The following is a 12488-nucleotide window of genomic DNA, read 5'->3' on the forward strand; positions in this document are numbered from 1 at the left end:
AATAAAAAAATGGGAATTCGTATTTTTAAAAACCTAAAAATTTGTGTATGAACTGGAAGGAGTCTAAAAATTTTTTTATAGTCTTTTTTCCTATCTTATACGTCAGCATATACAAATGAAATCTAGACACAATCTTGTCGCAAAGTTAGTTGTTTATTGTTGACGTCTACATGTGATTTTGCAGTAATTATGTCCAGTTTCGGTTTGTGGTTATTCGGGTTGTTTCCTTGAATATTTTTATAAGACATTTTATTTTGTTTCATAGGAAAGAATAAATTTATTTTTTAAAAATTTGTGTGAATTTTTGTTTCTTTTTAGGTTATGTTTTGTAATGTAACCTTAGTGAGGTAATGTTTTTTTTCATGATAAGAGTTATTCGTAATCAGTGTTTGTTTAATAAAGAGAATGGACCCTTCTATTGAATTTAAAAACATTTCTGATGAATCTGTATCATTTGAAGGTTTAAAAATATCAGATAAGTGGAAATTACTAGCATCAATTGATGAAAGAAGTAGTTGCCCAAAATGTAATAAATCTAGAAAATATTTCTGTTATACCTGTTACGTTCCTGTTGCTGAAATTCAAGAACATATCCCTAAAGTCAGTGTAAGTTGATAGATCAGTTACAATTAGCCTAATTTTATCTAATGTTAATTACTTATTCACTTTTATACTGCCTGGCACTCATTTTTAGTTACCTTCCTTTTTTCCTTGATGAATATTTTGCGGCTTGTGAAAAATGTATAGCTTTACTTCAACCCATTATCTATAGGATGAAATGGTTAGATGAAACATTTTGTAAGGAAGTAGCAGTGATTGCTTCTGTTCTTTATTTTGCCCACTATATTTTATATGTAAAATAATATTGAAATTTAAGTCCTGGGTAAGTTGCCAAACTGTATCATTTATAACCACATGACAATAATATCAAGAAAGTCTAGGAATAGCCTCATGGAAATTGGAGGACATGGAAGTAAGGTAAGATTCAAACAGCTAAAGCATGTTCACTGAATTGATTCCCTTTAGTCAACAGTGGGTGAGTATACTGAATGCTTTTGTAATTTTTAGCTCTAATGACAATAGAAATTGACCCTTAAAAAAATGCTAAAGACTTTTATTATATTACACAGTACCCACAGTTTTTATTGTTTAATAGCCTTTTAACACATAAATGGGTATATCCAGAGGGTAGCAAAGGGGGCAACTACTCCCTTGCAAGATGGAAAAAGTTGAAAAAAAAACAAATTTTTAAAAAGATTAAAATTAAACATTTTGAAAGAAACTAATTACAAAATACAGACATTTGTTATCTTACTTGTGGCAATGAGAGTTTTCTAGAATAGTGTTGTCCCTCTCACCTCATTTCATGAAACTACAGGAATATTCCAGAAGCTATTTACCAAGTGTATAAGAGCACATGCATTTTTGGTTAGTCAGTTACTTTCACAGAAGCATGTAAGCAATATATAAATTTTTTTATGACTGTAAAGTTTGTTTTTTCATGCCGTTCACCTGCCAGCCTCTTTATTATAATGAATGGATATTAGAATATTTTTTTGTAAGTAGCCTACTGTTGATATAATAAACTGCTTTGGTGTAGTACCTTGGTTTGGGTTAATTACTTTATGTATTTACTGCTGGTTCAAATAATTAATAAATAAATTAGACATTTATCACCATAATTAGATATGATCCTGTAATATATTTGAATGAATAATTCAAGATTATGTATAAGTGTATATAAATGATACATTGCTAAAGAATATATATTGTATTTTGTAAATTGAGTCCATGAAGATTGATAGAAGAAGACCAACTGAATGTAATGCGGAGCTGGCCTATATAGTGTACATGGAGCTGCTGAATCGTCAGGGGCTGTGTGACCTGATAGAAAGACCTTTAAATTTTTAATTTCTTCTTAAATAAATTTTTAATAACGTGCACTGACTCTGAACACCTATTGTGACATATTACATTCTTTTATTTAACTTAAATTATATAAATGTTGCTCTTGTTTTAAAAGCATGTAACAACATTTTTTATTCACTTTTTTGTTATCTTTCAATGCTTGAAAGTTTTATGCCATTAGGGATTCTCTTGGACAATTAAAAATTTAATTTCATGAACAACTTAATTTAATTTGATTTGATGAACAATTAAAAATAATTCAAAATGTGACCTAATTACCAATATTGCTTTTGGCAATTGATCAGTTTTTATATCGGTAAAATCAGCTCATTTCTAGTTTATCTTGAATTTTTCAGTAAAGAAAATAAATCATTTAACCAACTAACTTGTGACAAATTTATGATTGATATGGATAAATGCAAATATCTGTTTTGGGGTCCCCCGAATCCAAAGAAATGTTTTTTAAAAAATGTCTGATAAACTTTATATTGATGATTCTTGCATACGTTTTTAATGTTATAATTTTAACAGTCATATTTTTAAATTAAGCCCAGTTAGTATATTCATATACTGTATAAAACTCAATTTTGACAAAAATGTCAGTTAGAACCTACCTTGTGAAATCAATGCAACAAAATTCCTTGTCAGCATATGATTAATTTAATTTTTTTTTGCAGTGAATTTAGAACAAAAAAAAAATACCAGCAGCATTGAAGAGAATGAGGGCAAGAAACTACAACCTCCCTCTGGTTCAAACACTGTGACTGAGGGGGCCTTCTGCTTTGGTTCAAACCAATGTGCAACACAGTCAAAGTGAAATTAAAGACAACATTTTCCTGTTCTGTCTGCCTAGTTTGCTATTTGGATGATATCCTTCCTAAACTTATTTCCAAGTATCAAATAAGTTAGTTCAAAAACAGGACTGCATGGTTCCCTGGTTTTATTCAGAGACTTTCCCTGTAGTCCTTTCAAAGAAGCCATTGAACAAATTTATGTTCTGTTATTATTATTATAATGGAAACTTTATTAAATTTTCAGTTAGTTATAAACATAAAAACGACATAACAAAGACTTTTATTTATATTATTATATATTTATTTTTATGTTTCAGTTGCCAGTAAAGATAGATATTATAAAACATGCCAAAGAAATTGATGGTAAAAGTACTGCAGCTCATGCTGCTGTGTTAGCACCTGACGATGTACAGATATTTACATATCCATGTATTCCAGATTATAAACCAAATGATAATGTTGTGTTAATTTACCCTCATAAAGATGCATATTCAGTTAATGACGTTATAAAAATCTTTAGTAAAAAGTATGTATTTTTAAACATATTTTAAATAAATTTTCTTGTAATCATTATTTGTTTTAATGTAAAACAGAAGCTATTAAAAATATTAATATATATTAATAAATAAATTTCCTAACCTTAAACAATAAATTTCTTAACTCTATTGATAACAAATATATAAAAAAAGGGTCGCTCTAATGTAGTTTTTAAATTTGACAAAGTTAGTGAGCATTGGGTTATGTTTTCTGATATTGTATGAAGTTCAGAACTTAAGTTTCAATGAACTTTATTGAAACTAGTAAATAAAAATATTATGTAGTTAAAGTTAGGTTAGGCTAGGTAATTAATGATAACATGTATAGAACTTCATACACTATCAACATAACTTAATGCTCACTATGTTCGCTAACTTTGTCTTAACGAATAGTTGCCTTAGATATTAAATTAGCTGATTTAAATTGTAAACACAAAATATTGATACAAATTCAAAACATTACCATTTATGCTGTGGGAATATGTAATTTTTTTTATTCATTTTAAAATCTTTATAAATCAAAAACTACAATAAAGCGACACTTTTTTTGTATATTTACAATCAGTGCGGAAAAAAAAAACAACATATGCCAAGATTATTAACTTTTGAGTACACATTATCTTCCCAAATAATTACAAAAATATATATTTATAATTTTTTGAAAATTCAAGTAATTCATGAACATATTGACTACTGTCATAATAAGTTGTTGGAATGCAAACATAGTATATACTGATTGCAAAAATAATTTAGAGATTTTGGAAGTTTGTAAAATTAAAAAAATGAATATGTTTGAGAAATATTACATTTATAAATATTAAAAAAAAAGTAAAATGATGACCACCAGATCACATTCGAAGATGATTATTTAATTGAAATCGTAATAAAAATACAATCAAATGGTTGGCAATAATGACCACAGAACAAAGAAAAATATTACTTTTTAAATATTACATCATTCTAGTACTGGAAAACAGAATTTGCTTATACAGTATTTTCATAATAAATTTCAAAATGTTTAAATTAGAAAAAATTATAAAATGAATATGTTTTAATGTAGTTAGAGACTTCAATACCAACTGAAGATCCTGCAAAAATTAATTATTAGAAATTAATATGCAAATTTTACTTATCTAATTACTGTGCTTTGGTGGTTTATATTCCATGTAATAAATAAATATATATATTTTTTTACTTTTAATCTTTAAAAATAATATTCAAAACATTTCAAATATTAACAAATTTTGCTTTAAAAATAAGTTTTTAAATTTTATTTTATGTTTTGAAATCTATAGCAGACATATTAATTTTGCCAAATTACTTTTGTTTTCAATAGAATTAAAAAATTAAATGCAAAGAGGTATAGAAAATATACTTAGTATAAAAACATAATCAATCAACCTGATGCCTGTAAGATATGATTTGAAAATATCATGTTGCTGACTGCCTCATGTTGTTTCTGTTAGAACATTACTCTCAGTTGATAACAATCAATTATGTAAGCATGATGGGAAGGAGTTTACAAAAAAGCTAAATGTTGACTGTGAAAAAGGAACTTAAAAATTCTTTCGTTAAATTTATGATAGAAATTTGTAGATATACACCATTTGACGGTAAATTGTGTAATTGTAAAGAAGTTGCACAGATTTAATCAAATTTATAATATAAAAATAATAAAAACAAAATATAGCTAAAAATATCAAAGTAGTTATAAATAAATATATAAAGCAGTTTACTTTGATTTAGTGTTTTACTGACAAAAAAGTGGAAAAGTATATTCAGTTTCAAATATTTACATTTTGTGTAATAGTGAAATAGTAAAACCTACCTTTTCAATTAAAATTTCTATATTAAAAATTGAATGAAGCACATTTTTGTTAGAAATTATTTGATATTTAAGGATAGCCACTTTTACGATTTAAAAACAAATAATAAGTAATACTGTGGACCAATAGTATTTATTCCTAGAAATAGCAGAAAAAAGTAATTTTTAGTAAATTTTTATAGATATGGTAATTCAGAAATGAAAGAGTGTTTATGTAATACATTTTGTAGCACATAGTTTTGGAAATCTTATAATAATCCAAAATTTATTCTTATTCTCTTTGTTTTAATATTATTTTTAAACTAGATGTTACATGAGAACTGTAGAAAGTAGTGTAATAGAATCTGATATAATGTTAAATGGTAATAGGCATTTAAAAACCTTAATTTTATGGTTTTGTAATTTATTGACAGCTCTTTGGTGCAGCAGTTTGTTTCCCTGGAGGATATAATCTTAAAAGAATTGTGTTGCACTGTACTATAAGATTTTTTCTTGCATTCTTAAGCTGTTTATTATATTACAGTCTAAAATTTCTGCTGTAAGAAATCAGTAACTGTTGTATAATATAATTCATATCTTTTCCTTTGTCAAATATAATATTACAGTTAGATTTTAAGGTGTTTTTAAGTTTTTTCTTTATACAGAACACATTATCTCAGTACAGAACATTTTTTTGGGCCATTTACAGATTGAATTAAAAAAACAACCTTTGCTTTGCATTTTGTTTCATTTTCCGCCATTCTCTTTCCTTCTTTGATTAAATTCATTTCTCTTTTTAGAGAAAATCTTTTTTCTCTTGGATTTTCCTGAAAGTTGGAATTTATCTAAGAAACATTTCATCCCAAAATTTCTTCTCTAATATTTAATCCCTTTAGATCTTTTTCAATCTCTTAAAAATCAGTTATTTTAATTTTTTTAAATTAGGAAGACAATTAAAGATTCTTTTGCGATCTATTCTTTTCAAGCATCTGTAAAAGCCTAGTGTTCATTTTCTTATAAGTGCATTATTTTTTCATGGTAAATTTCTTCATTTGATATCAAAATATTTTTACATTTATAACTTCAATTTTTTTCTTTCTTTTTAATTATTTTTTTCATCTTAATTTTTTGACTGACATCGTTTCTGCAGCATATAAGCATTCTGGACTAGTGGTTGTGTTATAGTTCTAAAATTTTGCATTAAAAGAAGGATTTTTGTTTTTTTTTTTGTTGCTAGGCTAGTTCTATTTTATTTGTTTTCCTTCCTGAGTTTGATCTTTCTAGGTGCTGTACTGTATTGTTTCTTCAAGATTCTTCAACTATTTCAGTTTTACCACTGATAGTTTTAGAAATTTCGAATAGTTTTAATATTCATCGTACATTCTGTTTTCTTTTTTTAATAAAAAATGTGTTATCTTGTACTTTCTGTGGTTTCTTTTAATGTTTCTATTTGAATTTTTGCTATTTCAAAATTGTTTGTAATTATTACCAGATCCCCTCCACAAATCTAGATTATCCTTCTGTAACCTAATCTTATTGTTTTCATCTCATTTAGTTTCAATGTTTTCCACTATTCTGTTATGATTTTATCTAGAACTCATTTAAAGAGGATTGGAGACAACCCTACCATATACTTGTTTTGACTTTAAATATGAGTAGTTCCAACAACTTCCCCATGAATTTAGCTACAGAAAACTATGTAAGTTTTTCGTTTTGTCATCTATGCCCATTTGTGAGAGAATCTTAAATTAAAGAATTCCTATCTACAGAATTATAACCTTTTTAAAACAAATGATATTACATCATTTTTGTATTTTACCATTCTATCCCTGATTAATCATTTTGTACAGAACATTATTAATATTATATTATCAAAATCTTGTAAAATTCACCCTCTTTATTTGAATTTGTTTGTAGTATTTGGTTTGTTTTATTCTATGTTACAGAAATAAAAAAAACAATAAATCAGATACTGAGGAACCAGTATGTAAAAAGCATTGTGTTAATGGTAGTATTACCAATGATACCAATAGTGGTAGCAGTAATAATTTGAATCAGCAGAGTATAGAAACAAGAAAGCGATCAGATATTATATCTAGAGCTGTATTTATTGATGCCACATGGAATCAGAGTAAAGGAATATACAGAGATTCACGTCTTAGAGGTAACATTTGAAAATTAGTAGATTGTTTAAAGTTTTTTTTTAAATTCCAATAGTGTTTATTATGCAAGACATTGCTGAAGGATCCTTTCATAGTCAGGCTAAATATGAACTAAACTTATTATTTAAAATATAAAAAAATAAATTATGTATCTGTAATTTTCTAAATAAATACTTCTTCAGCATGAGACATGTAGTCGCTGTGAACAGTCGTAGATGAAATTTGTAACAGTTAATCTCGCACTACATTCATGCACTGCTTTTTCAATTTTTAATTCATGTCATTCTATGACAGAATCATAATTTGTTTATGAAAAGTAGACAATTTTTGGAAATAGAAGTGTTATTTATTTAGATAAGTGTCATCATTCAGACTGATAAGTATGTATTTCAAAGACCTGTCTGTTGTTTTGGGGATTTATTAAAAAAAAAAATTTAAGTGGATCTTTTTCATTTACTTGAATATAATATTATGTAGCAGTCTAATTTCCTTAAAATTCACACCACAGTAATTTTTCATATACTTAATTCACAAAACTAGTCTATAATTTATAGCTAATATTTCAATAGAGATAAATCCTAATAACTTAAGATTGAAAAAAATATTAAAAGAATGGATATAATGTAAGCAGCATTTCTATAAATAAAGAGTTGGTTCTCCTATGATATAGAAATACACAGCCTTTTTGTCTAGTCATTTATTCTACTAGGTGCAGCAAAACAGTGATCCATTTTAAACATTACATTTAAGCATGAATAATTAGAACTACTTATTATTAGAGTACACTGTTTGAAAAATCACTGCATACCATTCCTTACATGTACCTCTTTTTGTAAATTATGTCCTTCAAGTGACCACCGTTGTTGGCAATGCAATTTTTGACATGAACACACACACTCATCGTAACCTTACGCAAAGTGTCTCTTGTATGGCCTCTATTTCGGTGCAAATGTTGTTTTTCAGTTCTTAAATATTTGCTGGCTTGTTAGCGTGTACTTTGGATTTTAGGAATCCTCACAGAAAAAATCACACACCAGTAAATCAGGTGAACAGTGTGGCAAGTTGACATGAATAAACCAGGAAACAAGATGCTCTGGTTGTTATAGATGTTCTTGCTGTGTGAGTAGTTGCAGCTTTCTTTTGGAACTACAACTGCATATTGATATTCTTATGGTGCATTTTCAATGTTACAAACTGCTGTAACATAACATCCTAACCATCTGATGTGACTGTGTTGCTTGTATTGTTCTCAAAAAAATAGGGACCAATGGTAAATATTCTGATAAGTCTCTCCATACCACACAGTAACTTTTGCACTACAAAGTAGTCGTTCATGAAGCTGAAAAGGATCGCAAGGCGTCCAGTACCTGAAGTTTTATTTGTTTACATAGTCAGGTAAATGAAAAAAAAAAGACCTTGTCAGACATCATCAAATTGTTGAGAAAATCGGGGTGAATAACAGATACTTCTTTATTATGTAATTTGTTAAATAGACCTTCTTTTTAGAGTAAAATCAAGATATATTACGATAACTTATTGAAAATGTAATATTCAGAAAAGATATAACTTTTGATTATAAAATTTAATTATTTAATTTTCTTTCTTAAGGATTTATCCATCAACAGGAACATCCTATATAAAGCTGTGAACAATAAAATTTAGACCATAACTTGAACTTATTATTTAACAGTGAAATGCAGTTCTAGGTGTAAGATGTGCACTTTGCTTTTGTTGATATATGTTAATATTTGATAAACTTCATGAAAATCTATTTCACAATAGTTTCATCCTATATCTCAGGACATTTTCCTCTTGGACTACACTCTGTGTGTAGTCCAGTTAAACTTTTCAGGTATAAAGTAAAAAAAAAAATCATTAGTACAGATGTAATTTTTCTGTTTTTATTTAAAATTCAATTTATTTATTTTTGTGGATCGTATACTGTTAATTTTTAATAAAATTTGTTCAGAATTAAATATTTCACAAAATTTGAAGCAAAATCTTCTATCTTTATGTTTTTGTGCAATTTTTTCCACAAAAATGAGAAAGTTGATGTTTAAAGTTTTTTTTTTAATATTCATACTAATTTCTCAAAAAGTATTTGGTGCAAAACATTGACATGAATTTCTTCTTATTCTTTATGTAAAATTACATCTCATCAACATCTCTATTTCTCCCAATTGGTGCTGTCAAATGCCTTCTCCAAATCTATGAAACACAGCCTCATTCCCCTTTTTTTCTCTAAATATTTTTCTCCAACCACCCTTAGTAGCCTGATGGCATCTGTGGTTCCTTTCTCTTTCTTGAAGTCAAGCTGATCCTCCCTTGCATTCTCTTCCATTACTCTTACTTACCTCCGGTTCAGGACTCTAACAATATTTTTGCAGCATGGACTATTAAAATTATTTATCTGTGTTCTGTACATTTTCTGGTACCAGTTTTCTTCGTAATTGCTTTCATTACCATTTTAACTAAGCCTTCAGCCCATTCTCCCACACTGTACAGGCTTTTACCTTTCTGTATTTTAAGTACTACAGTTGCTGGGAGAATCAATAGCCATTAATAAATGCTAATAACATAAGTAAAAAGATTAAAATAGTTCGGTACACACAATTGTTAAATGTCATGCAATCCCCATTTTAGACCATTCAGTCTGCAACTGCTTGTTATAAATTACGAAGTTACAGTGACACGTAATTTATTAATATTGATGAGATTTATTAAATTCTACATAAAATTTTACAACAAATTTCTTAAAACCAATCGTCATGTGCCTGGTAAACTGTCAGATTGAAAGTAACATCAAAATGAAAATAAAAGCCCTTTAAGTTGATACCATTTGGTACTTAAAGGAAAAAGACAAACCAACAAAACTAATTCTTTTATCTATTTATCTTCGTTATCATAACTAATTATATTAGGTAGATTTCATAAGAAAGCTACTCATTGTAATGGTAACCATGATTCAACTTTGGAAAAGTTTTACATATCTTCTCATTTCACATCCTCCAGATCCCATAACCACCTTCAGTTCAAAAGTTGATATATACATTTATATATATTTCACTTTCTTGTTAACACGATAACTGCCGTAATTTTGCGCCAATCACCTTCAAATTGATACATAAAATATAACAACCCAAAATCTCTGATGAGATAAGGCCCTAAAACTTATTTAAGTAAATTTTTTAGATATCACCAACCATTGGCCCAGGGGGTGAAAAAAATGGGGTTTCAAAGACAAAAATAATCAAACCTCCCTTAATAGGCACAGTATTGAATCATTTTAAAGTGCTTGTTAGTCCTCTAAAAATTTTTGTCTGAAATAATTTTTTATATAACCAACCCTTACAGCAAGAGATGACCAAAATGTTGCTGGAATTGTAAGAAGATGGGGCTTGTCGTATGCTAAACCTTTTTTCACATGCAGCCATTGTCATATTGAGTAAATTTGAAGTTTTTCTTAACTTTAAGGTGGAAATCTTTTTTATTTCGTTACTCAGCACTGGTGAAATCTACCTCCGCCTTCTGGCATGCCAAAAGGGATTTTTCTTAGAAATTATTACTCCTTTTCAGATGACCTTGACTTTAATTACTAAAGATGTCCAGCTCATATTTGACAATAAAATCCCAATTGTAATCACCTTAGTCTCTTTCTTACCTTGTAAATAAGTGACTCATTAAAAAATGAACAAAAATAAAGTATTCAACTTCCCTTGCCAATGTAGTAAGATTGGATATTAACATAACTCTAGACTCCAATATGTGCACCCTAACACACTTGCACAAAACATATGCAACCCATACTTCTTTAAAACAGTTTGATCTTTTAAGTTGCTAGTTTTTACCATAATTTTTTACAATATATTATTATCTTTATTATATTATATTCTTTAGTATGGTATAGTCATTATTATTTTTTTAACTTGTGATATAGCTCCCATCCCACATTTTTACCTTCTTCGTCTCTCTCTCAGACTCATTGACACACATATTTATATGCTTTCATTTATTTTATTCACTTCTGTCTGATTCAAACCTCTTTTATACATTCCAACTAATCTCTTCCTGTCTTTTCTATTTAATACATCAACTTCTTGCTGTTCAAAGAATATTTAATATGCTGAAATTCTGTTTAACACTCTATTTGGTGTTCCGTATCTGTCACTGGGCACCCACCTATAACATGTATCTTCTACCTACAGTTTCACATGTAACAAAACAATTGTTCCTTTTTCCTACCAGTCATTCCATTGAAATTCGATAACACTTATCTTATTTTGAAAGTAATCAACATGTTACCTCTATTAAAATTACTTATGAAATAATTTTAATCTCTTAAATCAAGATTAATCCATGCAAATAGTTTGGTATATAAAATAAATTACTGATGTTAATTAATTGTAAAATTCATTAAGCATCTGTTTTTTTTATTTTTTGTTTTAGGATTGCCATGTGTGGTATTAAAATCAAGAATATCAAATTTTTGGAGACATCAGAAAGGAAGTCCAAGGTGGTATTTAGCAACAATTGAAGCAATTCATCAATTCTTAATTGAATTACATATGATATTATCATCTTCTCAACATGATTTTGATAATATTCATGAAACACAATATGAAATTGCCAGCAGTATTAATCAGAATAAAAATGAGTTAAATATTCTTCAGAACAATTGTAACAACAGTTCAAGTAACTGTAATAATAATCACAACAGCAACTGCTTTAATGATCAGGCAAACAGTAATGATAATAATTATAATGGTGAATATGATAATTTATTATTTTTATTTCGATTCATGTATAGTAAAATACATATGTTGTATAATCATGATTCTTTGTTATCTTATAAAAGACCTTTGGAATAAATTTTTAAAAAATTAATGATTTATTTTATTTTGCTTTTTGATGTTTATCAGATTATAGTCTAAGAGACTGTTGTATGCATCCATTTTAAAGAATGCTTCAAGTTGTATGGTAAATCTTGTAACTGCAGTGATTGTAGGCGACATAACACGTCATAAATCACTCCCAAGAATGACAGATTTACAAGAATATAACTGACACATGCCAGGCCTACTAGAAAAAGTGAGAAAATGTAGCAGTTTCCTGTTACCTTCTTCACTTTAAATTCTTTAAATTAAATTAATTATATTATCTTTTTATGAGAAAATAACAATTATCTAATTTTTAAATAATTTGATCTTGTTAGATTGCACTATTGGGAAATACAGTACGTATTCACAGATGAACCAAGATTCGGAAAGAACATCCAATATGATAT

At 27.8% G+C, this 12488-nt stretch overlaps 1 protein-coding gene across 3 annotated transcripts; it reads left to right on the top strand.

The window, feature by feature from the left end:
- LOC142333182 (tRNA-uridine aminocarboxypropyltransferase 1) lies at positions 1–12089 on the top strand. 3 transcript variants are annotated; one of them, XM_075380136.1, is made up of 4 exons: positions 1–600; positions 3020–3228; positions 6989–7206; positions 11651–12089. In XM_075380136.1, the coding sequence occupies exons 1-4, from the start codon at positions 406–408 to the stop codon at positions 12070–12072; spliced, it is 1044 nt and encodes a 347-aa protein (XP_075236251.1). In that variant the 5' UTR covers positions 1–405; the 3' UTR covers positions 12073–12089. The 3 variants fall into 3 exon arrangements, with proteins under 3 accessions (XP_075236251.1, XP_075236250.1, XP_075236252.1); XM_075380135.1 differs by having other exon boundaries at positions 40–606; XM_075380137.1 differs by lacking the exon at positions 1–600 and adding an exon at positions 1434–1558.
- Positions 12090–12488: the final 399 nt, after the last annotated feature.

The sequence above is a fragment of the Lycorma delicatula genome, chromosome 12 (assembly GCF_047948215.1).
Source record: "Lycorma delicatula isolate Av1 chromosome 12, ASM4794821v1, whole genome shotgun sequence".
In the NCBI taxonomy this organism is placed as follows: Eukaryota; Metazoa; Arthropoda; class Insecta; order Hemiptera; family Fulgoridae; genus Lycorma; species Lycorma delicatula.

Bases quoted from the DNA above. Each gene is read 5' to 3' on its own strand.
- LOC142333182 (XM_075380135.1), top strand. From the start codon at position 406: ATGGACCCTTCTATTGAATTTAAAAACATTTCTGATGAATCTGTATCA. The intron at 3,229-6,988 runs GTATGTATTTTT...TCTATGTTACAG, and splicing joins ATAAAAATCTTTAGTAAAAA to AAATAAAAAAAACAATAAAT. The intron at 7,207-11,650 runs GTAACATTTGAA...TTTTTGTTTTAG, and splicing joins CAGAGATTCACGTCTTAGAG to GATTGCCATGTGTGGTATTA.